Source organism: Vidua chalybeata, chromosome 2 (assembly GCF_026979565.1).
Source record: "Vidua chalybeata isolate OUT-0048 chromosome 2, bVidCha1 merged haplotype, whole genome shotgun sequence".
NCBI lineage: Eukaryota > Metazoa > Chordata > Aves > Passeriformes > Viduidae > Vidua > Vidua chalybeata.
This window is the reverse complement of record NC_071531.1, coordinates 30703082-30723701: the sequence shown is the minus strand read 5'-3', so window position 1 is coordinate 30723701 and position 20620 is coordinate 30703082. Positions and strand designations below refer to the sequence as shown.

Genomic DNA, 20620 nt, shown 5'->3' with positions numbered 1-20620 from the left:
CCTATTGTTACCTCTTTGTAGTCATTCAGAACATCCTAAAAGTCTAGTTTTCTGGTAATGCATCCCAGATGCAGTGAAGGGTAGTAAGGCAGGGTCATCTGGAATTCATGCTATGCCTGGAAGATGTACCCAGATCTGAACGCACAAGCAGCACAATGAAGGTGGAGCTCCCCTTGATATTTAGCAGGAGGTGTATCCCTTCCAACCCACTCAGCCCAGGTTGGTACGTGGAGTTGTAGCTCTATTAAAGCAAATTTGTGTCTTCCATGTCAAAAGAACCACAACTACTTCACCTTACACACATGTTTGCCTGTATGTGCTAAATGCTCTGGTATTGAGGCACTCATTTTCTGGCTGTGCTTTCTTACTTGTGAGAATTGCTCCTTGGAAAGTCACAGATGATTCATGCAGCATTAGACAGTGATCTCCAGGGCTGTCAGGGATGCCAGGCACTAAATTGCATCTCAGTTAAATAGATTATCTTCCTGTCCTGTTATGACAGTGCAGAAAGCTTTCCTAGAGTTCTGGTTGAAGGTGCCTCTCCCATGCAGCTCTTGTAGGCCATGGTTTTTGTATGGGGGCCCTGTCTGTCTTTTACAACTAAAACTCCAAACATTCTGGAAGCAGAAAAAGGAATTGACTTTTTTCTGTGTTTCTTATTTTTTGAGCCTACTTCATACTACAGTGCTATTTTGTTGTGTTGGCTAGATAAACCAAGGTGTCTTTCATATTAATACGTAATTTTGGAAATGAATAAATTCTCACAGGTAGGAAGTTGTGAGTGAATTGGAAGTTGACTGAATGATGTTCCAGAGTAATCTGAAGAATATTATCTGGGAAAATGCTGCTGAAGGGATTCAGTGCTGAGGTTGGGATACTTTGTGCTGAAATCCACAAAGCTTTTGATTCTGCAATTTTGCTCAAAAAGGAGCTGTAGTGGAATTAGGATCTGTCCAGGTTATTTTAGAGAGGGCAACGAGGATGGTGGACAATTTGCAACACTACTTAAAATTAGGAAGACACCTGCTAGTGCAATATTTTTTCTTATTTTAATAATACTTTCATAAATGCAATGTAATCCAAATGTCATCTCTTCATTATGAGCCAGTTGTGCCTGACCCACGTGTTTTAAATTGGCACTGGTAAGGAAAATGGAAAGGTGAATAGAACAGCTGAACTGAAGAAGTAAGCCCAGTTGGGTCACTTCTGTTTCTTTAGTGTAAAATTTTCAGAAAGCATGCATGATAAACGTATAATCAAAAGAGAATTTTGGATTGCTTTCAGCATGCCAACTGCCTTCTATAGTTTCAAAGCACCTATTCATGCTTTTACAGGAGCTTTATGAAAGCATGTGAAGTGGCTATCAATTTACCCCGTCTTATGCTTGGAAACAGACAGGACAGCTTTATCCTCTTCTTGTGGTTGTGTCTGGATGATGATGATGATTTTTGTGAGCCTGATCTAAAGCAGCCAATACAAAATAAATCGTCACATATACCTCATTTACAGTGTTTAAGCTTAAATCCTCCACTCTTGCAGTGTTTTAACTCAAACAACTTCATACACAGCAAAGAATACCTTGTTTTGATTAGACACTATTAGCTCAAGCTAGTTAGAGGACCTAAGCTTAGATATTTAAATCCCTCCCCAGTCAAAATTTATATTCTTATGAAACAAGAACAAATTATGTCTGCCTCATCTAAACCTGTTTTTAAGCTTTTAGTCCATTCAGCATCACGAAGAGAGCTATAAAAACAATTCACTGAATCCAGACTGACCAGCTTGTCTTCACTTGCAGAAGCAGACACCCTGTTTATATTTTGTATCCTTTAAGTTTAAATAACTTTTATCACTCTTATCTTCCTCTTTCTTTCTTTTTTTTTTTTTTCTGGTTCATCAGTGAGTTTAGGATGCCATTAACTAATATTCTGTTAATCACATTAAAGGACCATTAAACCTAGTTAATTTTTTCCTGCTAGCTCCTGCTAGTGTTTGATGTATAAGAATGACATAAAGATGGACCACACTTGGTGTCATGGAACAGGTCCCAAGGCCCTTGGCAGAGGGTGTATTGTAGCTGGTGTTGGGACTGTGGAGCCTGTCTTGGGACAGGCTTCTGCTGATTTGATTTTCTGTGCTCATTTTTCAAACACCAGTATTAAAATAAGTACTTGATCCCAATGGGCAGCTCGGAGTGGGGTCTCTTCCTGAGAGAGGGCTTGTTTATGATAAGGCATAACAAAAAACCTGCTGTATTGGCCTGCAAAGAAAACCCTGTAACAAAAATCAAACCTGGAACTATGGCCTGGTTCACTTGTTTCCTAAGAGGTTGGCTTGGTACCCTGAGGAACACCTGTAGCAATGTACTTTTCTTAATCCAGCTGGATGGAAGGTCTTGTCTGGGGCTCTGCATCAGGTACTGATAATTTAGAAGGACTGGAGAGGAGATTATTGCCCTGCTTAGGCACTGCTGTCTGCCTGGATTCAGGAGCTCTTCCCTTAAGTGAAGGTTCATCCAAGTCATCCAGATCCCAGGAACCTGAAATGATGTGTCTTCTAACAAAGCCTAAACCATTAAGTAGACATGGCTGCAAAAGCTTGGTTTTGGTACTTTTTGAGAAGCGTGACAGAAGTGACAGGGCTGGGGAATATCTCTCAGGGAAATCTTTTAAAGACGGGTACACTTTCCCTAGTGGCTTTCCAAAATGGATATACTGCTTGTGCTTAGTGTTCATTCTCCTGCTTACCTGCAAGGATTTGTAAATCATAAGCATTCATGTGTGACTAATATTTTTTTTTTTTCTTGGGAGCAGGACAAAAAGAAAAGGAAAAGGAAAAGAAAGGTCTGTATCTATAGGACTGTGTTCCCCATTATTTTAACCTGCATTAGGCATATGTGCTCTCAAGTCACAGTTCTTGACACATATAAGCTTAGCTTCTTACAGCTGATTTGTAACACTGGTGTTTGAAAAATGACTACAGAATATCAAATCAGTTCAAATTCACACTTGTCAGGAGTCGCATAATGGTCCTAGGAGACACTGTAACAGTATATCTCTACTTATTTGTAATTCCTCATAGGATGGGAGATTTCAAGCTAATAATCCATATCCAGGCAGTTGAGTGTCCTGGCTTTCATTTTAAGGAACATTGAGATGTGCTGCTGGTTCCTATTTTTAAATTAAGGAAATGTAAGAATCATGTTATTGTGAATGTGAGCTTGATGCAAATGTGGAAGTATGATGACAGGGCCTGCATTTCCGCTGGACTTGTTGCAATGTTTCCTTTTGTGTTTTGTCTTGTGAGCTTGCATGTTCCGTGAACAAGATCATAGACTAATTTATTTCAGAATAGCAAATACTACTGTCTATGCATACATTCCTCAAATTAGGAACAGAAATTTGCCTAAAATGCAAAGTGTTCCCCTGTTTTTTCCCCTTTCAGAACACATAGCCATCTTCAGGTTTTGAATTTTCTTTCTTTTTTTTTTTTCCTTTTTTTCTTTCCGTATGACATTGCAGTTAGCTTTGATACCATTCAAAGTGAAATACTGGGGCAGAATTTTTAGCAAATAAGAGTTGAAGAGCTGCGGTAAACTTTTCATTGCTCTGTGTCTTTAAATCAAGACTGGGTGCCTTAATAAATGGTTAGACTTCTCCTTATCAAGTTATTAGCCTTTCATAAAGAAATCCCTTGATGAAATGTTATGGCCTATGTTTTCCTGGAAAGTAAGACTAGATCATTGTAATGGGCCCTCCAGGTCTTTAGCTCAGGGGTGCCTAATTTCTTTCCTGACCTTGAATTACACTGAGAAGAGGAAGTTTAAGAGGAACAAGTCAGGCGGTAAAATTCTGCATATTCTGAATATTTTACAGAATTACAAGCCAAGCGCTGAGGTGTTCAGAGGAAGGACCAGTGCTAAAGCAAGGAGCTCCATTAACTGGCAGAAGTTAATGAACCTGTGTCTGGTGTTTAGGACTGAATCAGAACTGGTGTGGGAGATAGCATTGGGCTCGCTCTGAGCCTTGGTGGGCTTGGAAACACAGCTATGGGGAACTGTTCCTCTGTGTGTGGTTCATCAGATCCTCAGCTGCTGCAGGTGGTGCCTGGGGAAGCAATCTCCCATCTTTTGATGCTGCAGGCAGTGCCTGGGCAGACCATTCTTTGCCTGCTTTCCTGTCCCAGCAGCAGTCTCCTGGCAGTGATCAGGAGCAGCAATGTCATGTGTCAGCCATCATGAGTCATATTCACTTCCTGAAATCCATTCTCCATCCTCAGGACCAAAGCTCTCCATTTAGCTGTGAAGCTGTGCTTCAGCTTGTGATGGTTACAGTCCAATAAATGCACAGGTTTGTGTATGGTGGTGACTCATCGAAGTGCAGAACATTGTTTGGTCATTTTTTCTGTGCTGAAACTGAGATATTCCACCAGTACCTGCCCTGGCTGTCAGATGCTGCCTGGGAAAATACATCTTCCCCAGTAAGAAGCATGAAAATGTCCAACCCTTGACTCCACAGGTATTGATCATGCAGAAAAGAACCACAAGACTCCACCACTTGCAAAATAGCTATGTTAAAACAGCAGCATTTAGGTTTTAGCCCAAGTATGGCTTAAGTACTCCTAAGAGATGGCAATCCTGTGTGGGAAGAAGCCATAGGAATTGGGAAATAGTTGGTAAACACTGTGTGTGTGTGTGAGGACAGGGGAAGGCAGGTTGGAGAGTGGCTTGTATTTCTTGTGGTTTTATTATAATTGTGGCTGTAAATTGTGAACTGCTGCTCTGCAACTGCTGAAATCGTGGCTGGCTTTGGCACTACTTACAGATGTTACTGGTCTTTAGTACAGGGGCTTGTTTCCTACATCTGCATAAAGAAAAGTACAGATTGGTGATGTGCTTATCTGGTGCCCACTAAAATGTAGCAGTGACTGCTCTCCTTTTCCCAGAGAGCTGCCTCTTTTTTGCATCTTTTTTTTTTTCTGCCAGACACTCCAGTTAAAACTGGTGCCCTGCTACTGAGATGTGCTGTAATGAAAGACCCTTTCCTCCTTCCTTGTATGAAGCTTTCATGAGCTCACCCATGAAGGAAGTGTGGATGAGGGTGTGTGACTTAGGCAGGAACACAGGTGACTGTGATGAGATTCAAAAGCTGTGACACAAAACCAGGCAATTGCTTCCCTTGGAAAAAGGTTTAAGAAAGAGACAGATGAGGCATAATTGAGACAGAAGGATGTTGATTTCATGGTTTATTGTCACATTAAAAAAGTAATATTACTGATGAATTAATATTTGCTTTTTAATATAAAAGTGCTTATTCTTACAAATCCTTAAGGCTCATTCTGTTACATTACAGTAGGATTTTTCACCATCCCAGAAACTGTGCTACATGAGTTTTACATGAACTGTGGACATAGCAAAATCTCCAAACAGTAAAACAAGTCATTAATAATTCCATTGCCTTTGTATGCATTATCCTGTTTAATTGTGTAACATAATTTAACATGAAAAGAAATAAAAGCAACATTTTCTTTTATTTTCTATTTTGGTTTGGAACTGATCCCCAAAATATTTCTATTTTTTTTTTGAGCGAATGGAACAAATACAACTGGTTTTAAATCCCAATTTTTTACTCGTACAGCAGAAGGGAAGGAGTGAGACAGAGGAGCATTACAGATGTAGCATTTACCCTATGTTTCTCACTAAAGGGGAAAGGACTGACTACAAAGCACAAGTACTGTTTATACGCCATATATTTGTTTTTGTAATGTCCCTATGTTGTACTTAGGTAAATCTCCCACTGAAGCCAATGTGAGTTTTGCCTGAGGGAGGAATAATACCAGGGCTCTCACAGGGGACATTTTACATTAAGTAGTTTATTATATTTTTGTCTCACAATGGAAGAATGAAATAGGTGAAAGTTACTAAAGCTCTTGTTGGTATTGATCACAAGTGGAATATGATTTCTGGCATACACTATGATACACATATAAGAGTATACCATATTTCTTTGTAACCATAATTAGAGCTATATTAGTTGGATGGGCAGTGAATTTGCTATTTCTACTTAAATTTTAGATATTTATTTATTGTAAAAACTTTTTTTTTTTCAATAATTGGGTCAAAATGCAGCAACTAAAAAAATACCTAATGCAGAGATAAAAATAATTTAAAGTATTCTGGAGCAAGGGGGGAAATGCTAGCCAATCTAATAAATAAGGCAGTTTAAAGCATTTGTGACTGCTACTGTGATATATGTACATACTTTACAGCATAAATTACTGTACAGAATACTCCGTTTATTAACCTGTGTAAACAATATTGCCTGCTGTATGGGGACATATTGTGGGATTATGGTCAGCAGAAAGATAAACTGCTGTAGCAGGGTGGGGGAGGCCTCAGAGACACATCCTCAGAGAGCAACATGAGCGTTATTTTATTAGCTGCAAACAAAGCCGTCTCAACTTGAATAATTTTACAAAAAATCTGCTGACATTTTTTTGCTTTAAACGAAATATGGAAATGAACCTCTGTGGTTTGTTACAAAAATAATTCTGGTCTCTGCATACCTCACCTGGCCAGGGAACCTTGCTCAGGAGTTCGCTGTGTGAAAAGGGAGATGGGGAAGAGTCGCAATGTGCAGTACCTTGTCGTGTGCTGTCTGCACTGCCAGCCGACAGCTGATCCCACACTGGGATTGCCACACTGCCTTTTCAGCCACTGGTGCTACATGCAGCATGGGAAATGGAGAGGGAACCCTGTGACTGTTGCAACTGGTAGGAGAAGTAATGACACATGCAAGCCTCCTGTTATTTTGTCCACCCTGAACTGCCTTCTCCACCCATTTGTTTCCCTCACCTATCCACAGTGTGGTTTGGTTTTGACTTCTGCATGGTGGCAACTCCATGGATCCTGCAGGAGGATGCAACATGGCACTGGCCAGCAGGCACCACTGCAGTCCAGGTTCCCATAAATAATAGGCCCAGGAAGGCAGGGAGTTGCCAAAAGCAGTATGTGTGTGCAGCCATGATTTGTTACTCTGGCTACTGTCTCCATCTCCCAGGGTCAGCATGGAAGAATGGCCCTGCACAGGAGTACCAGGGATCACTGCCCAGAGAGCAATTCCTGGCTCCTCTGCTTTGGCTCCTGCCCTCCTGTTTCCATCCATGAAAAGAGACAATGGCACTGCAAGGCCACCTTGACCTGGCTGCTCTGGCACTCCCAACACACCACTGCTCTTTCTGCCTCCACCAACAGCAAGGGAAGCCAGCCCTAGGAGCTGCTGTGGGACTACTGGTCTGCTGGCAGGCCACAAGCTTTAGGTGTGTCCCCATGTGACCCCATTCAATTTCACATAATGAATTGAAAAATGCTGTTGAATTTCCATAAAAAAGACAGTAATACTGGCCTCACTTAGGCTCACAATCTCATCTCTTTCAACATCTACAGAAAAAATTTCTCCTTGTTTAAAAGAGGCCATCTCTACTTCCAGGCAACATAAGGAAAAAGTGCCTACAATAGTTTAGTAAACTGTGAAATGTATTTTCTTGATATTTCAGTAATCTTAATAGAAAAAGGTGCACATTCAATTCTCAAGGATCTACTTTGGATTTAGACCTAGTAAATTATAGACTGGTCAAGAGGTGGTCCAAGTCTGAAACATATGCATGAAACATCTGAGAAAGAAATGTATTTACCACATACCTATTTTCCTGCGCATGTGCTCCCTCCCAACATGATCTCAGCCCCATCCTGCCTCACTGCATCCTGAGATATTTACCAATTTCATCAGGCATTCCTGTCAGCAACAGGCATGACTATAAACCTGGGGTGGGATTTATACCACCTCTGTATCTGAGCTCTTTACCTAAAACCTCTTTTTAGCCAGTGGAGACAAACAAGAATTTCTAGGGTGAGATTAATTGTGTTTATTTTAGACCTTCAGTATAAGATGAGGTGATTTCCAACTTCTGTGTTTAAATCAGAATCCTTTTTCTATCTCATTCCACCTTCTTTTCCTATTTAATCCCAGTGAATTGTTACGAGGCTGACTGTGTATCCTCCATGGCCTAAGGAAGGTCATTGTACAGGTGAGACCACCAGCTCCTGCTGGTTCTACTGCAGGGCCTTGAAGTGGCAAAGCTCACTCAAGTGGATTGGTAGCACAATCAGGCCAAGGCATTGGGCCAGGAGATGCTGCTGGCATCCCTCCAGCTCCATTGCTGTTTCACACAAGGTATTTGAGTCACCAGCACTAAGAGCTCTTGGTCCCCATATTACTGGTCCCTCCCATTTGCCTTTCCTTGCTGAGGAGAAGAGATGTCAAAAAATGTGCATGGACTCATCAGCACTCACTGTCCTTCCTCAAGAGGGAACTGAATTCTCTTGCTAGAAATAATGGGAGAAGGTGGATGCCAGTCCCACAGATGGGGTGGGAATGAGAAGAAAGCAGGAAGGTCCTGAACTGCTTGGAGAGTTCTGCACTGCCTTTCACCTTTTTCCTGTGACCAGTTTCTACTCTACCTTGTCCTGCATGTCGCAAGACAGGAGATGGAGTTGAGGAAGAAAATGTCTAGAACTGCAGGAAGTGACCTTGACATCCACAGGGATCTTGAGAGAGAGAAGACCCGCACGTGAACTTCATGAGGCCCATCAAAATCAATTACATGGTCCGGTTCCTGTGTTTGTCCAAGCCCCAGTATCAATACAGATGAGGGATGTACTGATTGAGAGCAGTCCTGCTGAGAAGGACCTGGGGGTGCTGGTGGATGAGAGGCTGAACATGAGCCAGACATGTGCCCTTGCAACCCAGAAAGCTAAAAAAGCATGACCAGCTGGTTGAGGGAGGTGATTCTCCCCTCTCCTCTGCTGTTGTGAGACCCCACCTGGAGTTCAGTGTCCAACTCTGGTGTTTCCAGTACAGGAAGGACATGGAACTGTTGGAGCAGGTTCAGGGGAGGCTGTGAAGATGATCAGAGGGATGGGGCACGTCTCCTATGAAGACAGGCTGTGAGGGCTGGGGTTCACCCTGGAGAAGAGCAGGTTCTGGGGAGATCTTACTGTGACTGTGGACTTTCTGTACAAAACAGGGATTTATAAGAAGGATGGAGAAAGACTTTACTAGGGCCTGTAGTGACAGGACAAGGGGAAACATTTTTCAACTGAGAGTAAATTTACATTAGATCTAAGTAAGAAATTCTTTACTCTGAGTGTGGTATGACATAGGAACAGGTTGCTCTGAGAAGCTGGGGATGCCCCATTCCTGGAAGTGTTCAAGGCCGGACTGGATGAGGCTTTGAATAACCTGGTCTAGTGGAAGGTGTCCCTGCCCACTGCAGTGGGGTTGGAACTAGATGATCTTCAATGTCCCTTCCAACCCAAACCCTTCTATGATTCTGTGATAAATCTAAACTGCAGGAAAATACTATTTTTTAAAATAGAGGTATATTCTAAAATGGTAGTGAGAAAAAGAATAAGAAGGGCCTGTCCTTTGGTAAATGTTATCTATGTCTAGCTTGTTCCTGCAGGAAATGTTTTCATGTCTGTTGACAGGGTGAAAATTCCATATATAAGAATGTCAAGTGGAGGAAAAAAGGATAACTACTGCTAAGAAAGGACTTGTTAGTATTGACTGAATAACATGAACTGCATTAGAAACATTTTGTTGATTTGACTGATGTTCAGTCCTTGGTGAAGTACTTTATTGCTAACTTCTAGAGGTAATGTGTCAGAACAGAGCTGGAAGTCTGCCCTGGGGACACTGTCTAACAATGGTGTGATTTGGGAAGGTCACTCGCACACAGAGTGGGAGAACATTGTGTTCCCAACCAATCTCTGACTTCCCACTTTGATTACTGGTAATGTGCATCAAAATCAGACAAATATTTTGTCATGAGAGACTTTTTTAAAAGATGTTTTGTAAAGCAACTTTTCTCTGCAATGCACCATGCTAAAAGAAAATTTCCATTGATTTGAACTTATGTGAAGCTGGATTTGGGTTAATAAATTATTTGAACACTTTAGGCTGTTTTGAGGAACATACTTTGTACAAATTTCTTTTGCAAAATGACTGAAAGACTATAAAAAGATTTGAAACTCTAAAGATGGCCATGAAGCACTTTATTAATCTATGCTGTTTGTCCCATTATGTACTGTTGTGATTCTTGCTCTCTGCCAGGATCAAAGTCATAGATACTCTGGGAATGGCAATTTCACCTAGACTGTGACACCCTTTGGCTCTAAACACAAGTTTTATACACTCTGGTGCTTACACCAAGAGCTTATATAGTATTCAAGGATTTTGTGGGTCTTGTAGCTCTGGACTCAGGGGTGAAATTCATCCAGTGTACTTAGCATTTTTTTCCATAGCTCTTCAACAGCACTTTCCTTCTGAGGATACAAAGTTATTTGCAAACATTAATTAATTCCATAAAGCCCTATGAGGCAGATAAATGTTAAGTATCCCTGTGTTAGTACATATGAGAAACATGAGACCTGAGTGCCTTATCATTCATGCTGTTCATTGTATTTGCTCCCAAAAACGACTAAATGCCATGAGACAGAGGAAATCCCCTTTCCCCCCAGCTAATTCTGTTGTTTTCCTTGGACCTTCTGGAATTCTTTGAGGGCAGTAGGGATAAGGCTGGGCTTCAAGCTGCAGTGTGTGAAATTCAAGCTACACAAATTGCAAAAGTAAAGGAGCCTTGGTGTATTTGTTGCTGGTTTTGGGGGCAAAAGCCAGGCCCTTTATGCAACCTGTGATTTACTTGCTCTGTGTTCCAGCATCCCATTGGAAAGGTAGCTTGGGCTGCCAAAGTAGGAAACATCCCTGAAAGTCAGGCATACCAAGTGGGCTAGCTACCAAGAGCAACAGGGCTAGACAGCAAGTGGAGGCAGAAGAATTACTTGAAGAAATAGCCTTAGCTCGGTCTCACCCATCTCACTCGAGGAAAACCATAGTCTTTTGAAAGACCAATGGATGCTCTAAATCTTAGTGTTTTCCTCTCTGAAGCTTCAGTCAGGTTAGCACAAACAGGACCTAAAGTGACTTTCCCAGTTTGTTAATTAACCTTAACAGCAATTTATGGCATGGGGCTAGTGACACTGGAAGTGGAGGCTTGGCCTTTTTGAGGGCAAACAGCAGCTTTGTGGGAGACGGTAAAGTAGCTGAATTTTCATGCTAACAATATTGGCTCAGAGACATAGTTCCACATTTTTTGAGACATACTAGACCTAAGATTATCCAAATGCTTTTCTAAATGCATTCTGACAAATTTATCTATGGTTATATGCCTCCTAGCCTTTGGTGCACAGCACATGTAACAGTTATAATTATGATACTGATCAGACCAATCAGAAATTTTTAAGACATGAAAACTAGACTAATTCTTTAGTTTCAAACACAGTGAGGTCAAATATGTGGTATAAATGATAACAAAAAGATAACAAAATGAGAGGCATGTTAGGTCTGTGCCAGACAGACTTCTGTTGTTACCTTAACAAGTCTGTATACTTCAGGCATTGTTTGTATTTCTATTGTGCCAGGAGATTTTATTCTTTAGTTTGAGGGTTCTCGCTGAATGGGGGAGGGAAACATTGCCATCACTGTGAACAAGAAACATTTCTTTCTGACATATTAAGCATTAAGAGGATTATGTAAAGACAAGACATATTGCAGAAGGAGATGTTCTTAATATAGCTTTTACCATGAACTCACGACCTGCCAAAAATTTAGGAGAGTTAAAAAAACCTATAGCTTTGACAATCTTTTCATTTTTTAAAAAAATCATTTTCTAAAAAGATGAAGGAATTAATCCACTGTTATTTACATAAAATTTAAACTTTCCTGCTTAAAATAATGAATCATTTAATGTCACATTTGTGGGATATCTAGGCAGATGCCATTAATCCAAGTCATTTTGAAAATTCCAATTTCATTTGGATTAAAACCTACAACTAAGTCAGTGAATAGCATATACTGTACATGTGTTAAGGCTGGTGACTACTAAAGTCTCTTGGGTAGATAAACTAAGCACAGATTAGCCAGGTCTAAGTGTATGTCCTCATCTGGGGAAGAAAAGATATCCTGACATTTCAGATTTGAATCAGTAGCCATGAAAAATGGTTGAACATTTGTATTACAAAAGAGATACTATGGCACAGTCCCAAAGGTGCATTTCATATAAATTAATTAGCTACACAAATTATTTTGACAACAGCTACTGCACTTCTTAGGTGATATGGCTGCTCAGTGATGAGTACTTGATGATCAATGGTAGGCACTAGTAATATCCTTCATGCTGAGTGACTTTTATTACTATTTAGATTTACAGTATATACATATGTGTTTGTATCTACACTTAGGGCTTGATCCTCTTAACCTCCTTTACCTAAGGTCTTCTGTTCACTATAATCTCTTCCTTTGGAGCTCTGGTATTTGAACAAAAGAAATAGGCAAACAAGGGGTTTGGGTATCCTGCCACGTGACAGGAAGGACTATGCCTGGCTTTTGACCATACTTGAACCTCTGCATATGCTTTGTTCTTACCTGACACTCATGCCACCATGCCATACTATAAAGCTTTAAGGCCAAGGGCTCTGTATGATCTTGCTGTCTGTGAGGATCCTATAGGTTGTTCTGTCAAGCCCACCTGCAATACACAGTTCCTTTGCATCCATTCCCATTGCTGCATGAACTCTTACTGATTCAGAAGCCTCTGTTTGTAAGCAAACCTCTTCCTCCAGGCATAATCCTTCTGGATTTGTACAGAATGACTTCTTACTTTTCCAAAATTGAACCTGAATGTTGCTATGGCTAAAGAAGCCTGCATGTTCCTGGACTTTTAAAGCAAATTAAAATAAGTCAGTGTATTTCATGGAACTGCAAAAAAGGACAGTCTTCTCTGGTCCCATCCAAAACACACAGAGCATCTTTGACTCACAGTGTGATATGCCTAAGACTATTCAGGTTCTTAAAGTGGTGCATATGCTTAACTGGACCAGACCTAAAGTCACATGCACTTCTGCAGACCAGGCCCTAAGAAAATGAAATTAAGTATTTGTTGTCACGGTGCCACATTCAGACATCCAATCAGCAGCAACCCTACAGAGCAAATAGCCTGCACAGAAGAGTATTCTAAATAACCTCGCTAAAATAGTACAGCTGCAAGAAACCCTATGGAGAGAAGGCCAAACCCTTTAGTCCACTCATCCTGTGGCACCACCAGAAATTAAGGCTTGGTGTGCTCATCAGACGACACAGATGACGCCAGCACAAAAACTAAAAATCAGTAAGACTTCCATGGAAGCAATAGGTACTTTAGCTGAAATAACTCAATATAAGAGCAATGTACAGGAAAGGACAATCATCTACAGAGATGCTTAGTACTTGGAAATGTTACAATAGAACACCATTAATTCTTGCATTTCTTTGAAGTTTCTTGACATATTATATCCATACAAAGAGTTCATCATGATTAAGAAAAATATCCCAATCTTAGTAAAATAAACATGCTTCAAAGTTCTGTATTTGAAACTCAAATGCCACATGTGCAATAAAACTAAACTCCATTTAAGGCAAGTAATATACGTTACTTCTAAAATTTCTCAACATTAAATATCAGAAAGGGCTCCCACACCCCCAAACTTATCTGAAGATAAACATCATAGGCACCGTCAAAGAAAACAGAAGCTAATCTATCTGGAGTTTCACTTTCCTGATCTGAGGAGAAATCCTGCAATACCTGCGGATGGCATTGAAGCAGCTGACAGAATCCGTTGCTACTAGTGTAGCAAATCCTGACAGACTTCCACATCTGGAGATCAGGCAAGTGATAAACAGAAAGGCACCAATCGAGTTCTCCATGAAACTTGTGATGAAACAAATTGTGTTCCTTCTGGGGTGGGTGACAGCCAGAGCTAAAGGTGACGGCAGGACTCAGAGGTCATGTATTTTGTCATTTAAAGGCAAGTACATGTTGTCTCCTAAAGCCAGCCACATTGTAACACTCAAGTCCATGCTAAGAGGTGGCCACAGCTACAGGCGTTCTCCTGGGGGAAGTATCTGAGCACCGATGGGCACATAAATATTGGCCCAGGATGGCTTGGGGCTGAGCAGTTCCTTGGTGGCTACTTCAGAGAACACAGTGAATGCTGAGTCTGAGCAATAGCTGGAGTTATGGTGAGCAGCCTTGGCAGAAAAACACAGCTATGTGGGGCTCAGTGTGCTCATAAGCCCACTCTTTACCATGGGGTACGTGGAGTCTGTGCTACCAGACATTTGACTGAGAAATTGTGCCATATTGTTTGATATCTTTTCTTCAAAATGCAGCTCTTCAAAAATGGGGGATGGAAAAATAAAGGCAGCAAGTACCAATTAATCAACCATTTGTATCAGTGGCTACTTCTACTTGTATCTTCTATTGAAAGTGTCTTTTGTACTCACATTTTCTTAATGTGTAAGCAAATTGGATTAGAAAATAACAGTAAAAGGGTTCAACTAATGCCTTGGACAAGAACGGTCAATTGAAAGTCACTGGAGCTGCTGATTTGAGTAAAGACAGCAAATCTGATTGCAAAAGAAAATATTTCCAACATAGGAAAAAACCCCTAAATACGTGAAAATCACTGAAAATGAACAAAAATGCACTAAGTGCAAGCGCAGTTGATATGAACTGGCCTTGACCTCATCTGACCTAAATTAAACTCCAATTACTGTGGGATTAGTTCTCTGGCATGAAAAACACAGCCTGTCAATGGGAACCAAAAACATTCCATAAATCAAGAAATGTTAAAGCCTAGTTGAGGATTATGCGTGAAGAGTGAGAGGATTATGATAGGAAACAGTTCTTAGCTTGATGAGCAGCAAACTCAGCTTCCCAGATAAAGGAAATTGCATGTAATGCTCCCATACAGCCTGGAAGAAAATGTTGCAAGTTTCTGCTAGATGAAAAAGATATGAAAGTAAAAATCTGCAGGATGAAGCCTTCCCATGCAAAGCCAATAACTGTTATAAATATCTGTCTCTCTGTGTGTGCAGCTGAAATTAACACATTTTCCTTCCTAAGTGGAATACTGTTTGCCATATTTTTTCCTTATCTATTTACTGTCAGTAACAGAATGCAATTTTCCACCATCTCTTTTAAGTTCTTCCTACCAGCATATCTGTTTTCAGGCCTTCCTTTTGCTTGATACTGTAGGTTGCACTGTTGGTGAGGAGCTGAACGAGACGTAAAGTTATTTAAAAAGACAGGAGATAAAGAAATGCATGCAATTTGTTGAAACTTATTGCACTTGAAGGAATGCTGTCTTTCTCCAACTTAATGTGGACTACACACCTCCTCTCTCTGCTCCAGTGGAGAAGTAACAGGGAGATGGCACATTAATATGGAACTTCCGTGATGTATCCTTGCTCGCAGTAAAAATTCTCCATGTCTACAACTTGCCCTCATTCATTCCAGTTCAGGAAAGCCCTTGTGTATGTGCTTAAGCTCTGCTGAAGTCATCAGGATTTCAGTACAAGCTTAAAGTTAAGAATCTATTGTGAGCTTTCCTGAATAGGGATCTGTGCTTATTGCACTTGGTTCATTCAACCCATAAGATTTTGGTTTCTGAGTTTTTCAGTACAAGAATAGAAACGTTATGTTTGTGCATTAAGATCAGTTCTTTATAGTATTTCTAGTGTATGAAAATGCTTGGAGAGTGATACAGAACAATTCATTCTGAAGAGACATCATTGTATATTGTACCTCTGTGCACATACATGTCTACACTCAGAAGAATTTTGCTCAATATTGAAGAAATATTCACCTTTGTTTGGATCAATGCTGTAGCTGACTATTTCTGTAGCACAGTGTCCAGAATAACTGAATTATCCATGAAAGGGATACTGTCCACGTGAATGGCACACAGTCATTATGACAAGTGAGTGCTATTCCGCACCCAGTGAAGTCCTTGTTGAGTGTACTGAACTAAATGCTCCATACTGCTGTGCAAGGTGATAGGTCCCATCAATGCATCCAAGTCGTTAAAAAAATCTGCAGGGGAAAAGAAAAATTGCAGGAATTCAGCATCAGAAGAGTGAATCTTTATTTGCTACTTGTCACCCTTTAACAGATTTTATTCTCTTGCAAATTGAGTCAGGCTGAACATTCCATGGGAATGAAAGTTTAGTGCTGGTGAGATTAATTTTAAAGCACCGTGGTTCATGATGTTACAGGCTGATGCACAACAATTTTCTTTTTAACAAACAAAGCAGTGAGTTCTTCAGCTTAGCTTTTCATTAATTTCCATTGAGTCTTGATAAAGCAAACAGACTCTGGGCAAGATTTATTCTGAGATTGAGGACAAGTAGATCAAAAAGCCCACACACAGGTGTCCAATGACACATTTGTGATTCGCTATTTATTTAAACTACCATGACAGAAAAATACAGGCCTGTACAACATGGCCAACCCGCCTACAGAGTAATTTGGCTAACTAGCCAGTCAGGACTTAGAATCACAGAATGGTTTGGGTTGGAAGGGACCTTTAAAGATCAGCTAATTCTAACTCCTGTGCCATGGATAGGGACAATTCAGTTGTCTACTCAGAGGCATGCAGTGCCCATTTGAGATGCTCTTAGGGAGTTGGTATGTACAGCCTGGACTGGCAGATCTAACACAGGATATGCAGGAGAGTTCTGGAGTGGCAGTTTAGGTAAGGATACCTCAGTGAATTATATTCCTGACTCCCTTTCAGGGTGGACTAAACAGCATTCTGAACTGTTGTTTGTACTGAACAAAGCTCCATCAACTGCAATGGGAGATGAGCCCCCCAACTCATATCTACATACCTTCACTTAGGTACCCTTGTTTTGACTCGGATCTTGCCCTTCTCCCTGCCTTAAAGATACAAATTAGCCTGAAAACTAAGGAATACTTCACCATCAAGTCAGATGCTGAAGCATTTGCTTGTGGGAACCAGTTCACTTGAAAGAAGTTTGCTGCAGGCACCTTGTTCCAATCTGTGTCTGGATGGGGAAGGGCTAGGGGCTGTTCATTCCTTCTGCAGAAAGGAGGCGTGCTCCTGCTTTTTGATGTGGTCTGGCTAAACACACCCCATGCAGCTCCGTGACTTTGGGGGCAGGAAGCTGTCTTACCTCCCACAAACCTTCCTCTCTAGAATGCACAGATGGCAGGAAGTGCTACTCACAGCCAAATCTGTGACCTGTCTGTCACAAGTCTTGGCCCAGCTCTTCTGAGCAAGACAGCTATCAAAATTGCCTTTTTGGGCTGTTTTGGAACAAACTAGGAGCAGACTGAAGAAAGAAATAATCTCTGCAGTCCTACTTTGCAGACAGGTTTCATATCAAAATAGTTATTTTCCTGATCCAAATCATGTGCCATTCTTCTAGAATAGTCCATTGCCTTGCCTCGCTCACCTCTGTTTTCCTTGGCCAGGTTGTCAGCCATCTCCCAGTAGTCATAGCTGTGCAGAATGCTGTTGGTGATGCTGACGTGGTTGGCGGCCATCTGATGAATGCGCTGTGGGATGCTGATGATAGGAGATGGGGAAGGGGCCCCTGTGCTCCCCTGGGATCCTACAGAACTGACTGGAGAAGGGCTAGGGGACATAGGAGATGGAGTTCCTGTGCTCCTAGAAACCAGTGTTAATACAGTTATTTAAAAAGTGTTGGGATTAAAAACACAAGAGTATCAGAACATACCACAGATAAAAATATACAATTTCTAACTGCCAATCTGATACAAATTTCTGTGCAACTTACTTTCCACTGGCACCCCAAGGAGATGGGTTCTGGGCAGCTTTTGATGAATTCTGGAAAGGAAAGAGTAATTCACAATGCATATAATTTATATAATACTACAAAATGAAAATATTAAAGAATATAAAAGTACAAAAATGTAAAGAAAGTGATGCAATTTCATCTCATGAAGTAATAAACCCAGTCAGCCTAGTTTGATGTTATGATGAAGCAGGGCTGCAGAACAGACTTGAAACATAGTCTTTTCAACATTCTGGCATAGGGGCTTATTAGAAAAACATCAGGTGAAATGGAAACTTTTCACAGAAGTCCTGGGCATTCAGAAAAAAAAAAAAAAGTGCTGCAGGACTCTTTGTAAAGTTTAGGTTGGAATTTCTTGTGATGAAGAAAATCAGAGAGATTTCCTCCCACTCTCCTGCTCACAATGATAAATGTCATCCCCCTAGGACTTGCAAGACTGTGCAAATATGCTCACCCTAGCATCCATAGGGATATGGATCTGAGGATCTGCAGCTCAGGTGGGTGTTTTAACCACCAGGCTCAAAAATCTTGCTCATGATTGCTCCTTGTGGAGCTGTTCCCCTTGGTCCAAACACGGCAGCATTCACAAGGTCAGAGAGACTGCCCATGTAGATTGGTGGTTTTCATAGCTGAAGGATTCCCCAGAGAACCACAGAAGGGGCCATTTGATCATTTAGTGTGGTCTCTTGTATACCTGGAGTCGCTAAGATTCTCTCTGGTATACTGTGCTTAGGCTAAAGAATTTAATTGCTTGAGGAGAGTGCAAGCTTGTACAAGCACTGTTTTTACAAATAAGAAGAAATTCAGGTGTCAGCATTAATGGAGACTGGATAAATGTTTTTATAATTTTAAAATGATTTTAGTAGTTAAAACTCCAGCTGGAGGGAATTCAGTGACTGGCTCCTGACCATTTGACCTGGGGAAAAACTCCACCTCTATCCCAAGTGACTGATTTAGTCCTATGCCTGTGAGAAAAACATCTAAGAAACCAAGCTTTCCTAGTCCATCCCATCCATGGCCTCACATTCAGCAATAGTCAGCCTGATCCTTCAGAGGAAAGTAACCTCCTTGTGCTCTCCCCTGAAGCTGAACCTGCAAGTAACTGTGTGCTGGAGAACAGCCCTCTCTTCCTGACATCCATGTGAGACCAGACAAAGCCCTGCAGCTTGAGATCTGTTTATGGATACTGCTTTAAATGCAAGGCTGTAGGTGTTGTAAACTGCAGGAGTTACAAGCCATACCAGTAGTACAAAACCACTTGGTCTCTCATGGCTTAGGAAAGAAAATGGTAAACAAGGGGCTTCAGATGTTCATTGATTTCAAGGCCAGGAGTAATCCTGCAGTGCACACAATCTGCAATGTCTGTTTTCCACCAATCATGGCACTTCTGAAAGAAGCTAAATTACTTAAAAAATTTACCTTATTTTATTCCTTCTAAAAAGGACAGATAGCCATATAGAAATTCTTAGACACTATTTATCCTCCTTGTTCTTCTGTGTCCTGTTCTATGTTTAGCAGGCCTCACAATTAGAAAAAAAAGAATGCTGTTTCACAGTTTCAAGATTGAATCTTCCTAGCTTCAGTGCTATCTTTTGGATTTTGTTGGTCCAAAGCCAGCAAAACGACATGTAATCTGCAAATTATCAGCTCTGTTTCCATTTCCATGTACACAGTGATCTCTTAACTCATTCAGCACTAAACTGGACACATCCCCTACGCCTCTCTTTAAAAAACTTTGTTTTCTCAGTTTTAATGTGTCTTCTGAACTGCCTCTTGGGTTTCCACATCTATTATGTGCACCCCAACACTGGCTGTATTTAGCAGTGATCATGCCAGTGTTGTGTGTACCCTGTCATTCTTCCTGCATTTTGACACTGGGTCTTCTATGTCCCAGGTATGTGACATGAAAAATAAGCTTTGGAATGTCCCACAAGGGTTCTTCCTTCAGAGGGTTTACTTTTTTTTTTTTTTTTTTTTTTTTTTTTTTTTCTTTTGACAGGAAAAGCTAAGGTGTGAAAAGAGAAAAAAGGAAAATTTCTCATTTACCATTTTAAATAGAACCATCCTGGGAATCCTCAGCATTTGATCCTGCTACAGAATAGATTTTTTTTCCCTTTCTTTTCTGATCTCTCTCAGAACTACTTGTCTTTATCTTTCTAGTGTAATGGAAACTGAGTGCCTGTTGTTTACTTACAGAGTTGGAAGCAGGAAAATTTGAAAATTGGAGTACATTTATCCACATTACAGTGGATACTTCCACTGTAAATGTAACCAAACTCTGCCTTACTGTACAATTTCCCACACACCTTTTTTTCTCATGTTTTAGGTATATTGCTTCAGTTTCCTCTCAGTTCTGCACCAGAAGGGTGGGGGTAAGGATTCTAAAGAGTATAATGTTGTAAGTGACCACCTCTTATCCCACTTTCCCTACTGCAACCCATTCTCCTGGTTTCTTTATTATCTCATATGTGCCCCTGAATATCTGTGCCTACTTTTTAATTCTCTGCTGTATTTTTTTTTCTATAATCGAAATAAAACACCTAAAGGAGATTTAAAGAATCTAAAAGAAAAGTACATCTAATTTTCCCTGCAAATGTGTAATTTAAAATCATTCTCTGATTGATAATATATGAGGAAGTTCTTAATGCAGTCAGCATTTCATGTCACTTGGTTTTTGAAAGCTTTTAGATACCAAATATGAAAGGAGTGGAGAACTGGCTTGTTTTCCACTGAAAATTATAGCAAATGGATGCTTTTTCCTGTTTTTGCTTTTAAAGGTGAGAATACTTTCTAATGTGAAGCTATGCTATCATTGTGTCAACAGGAGCTCTGCAAAGAAACAA

The 20620-nt window shown here is 40.6% G+C and overlaps 1 protein-coding gene and 1 long non-coding RNA gene across 2 annotated transcripts in view; both read right to left on the bottom strand.

The window, feature by feature from the left end:
- Positions 1-11524: 11524 nt before the first annotated feature.
- LOC128802360 (uncharacterized) lies at positions 11525-15214 on the bottom strand. Its single transcript, XR_008435384.1, has 3 exons — positions 15150-15214; positions 12543-12645; positions 11525-11599 (listed from the first exon to the last, which is right to left on the bottom strand). It is a non-coding gene; the product is annotated as an uncharacterized LOC128802360 (long non-coding RNA).
- A 693-nt stretch (positions 15215-15907) lies between these two features.
- Positions 15908-20620, bottom strand: part of AFF3 (ALF transcription elongation factor 3) — a 315284-nt gene continuing 310571 nt past the window's right edge. Inside the window, exons 20-22 of the mRNA XM_053934722.1 lie at positions 17760-17809; positions 17415-17629; positions 15908-16029 (exon numbers count right to left, since the gene is read on the bottom strand). Of these exons, the coding sequence (XP_053790697.1) occupies positions 15908-16029; positions 17415-17629; positions 17760-17809 (387 nt within the window). The remainder of the gene's footprint in view (positions 16030-17414; positions 17630-17759; positions 17810-20620) is intronic.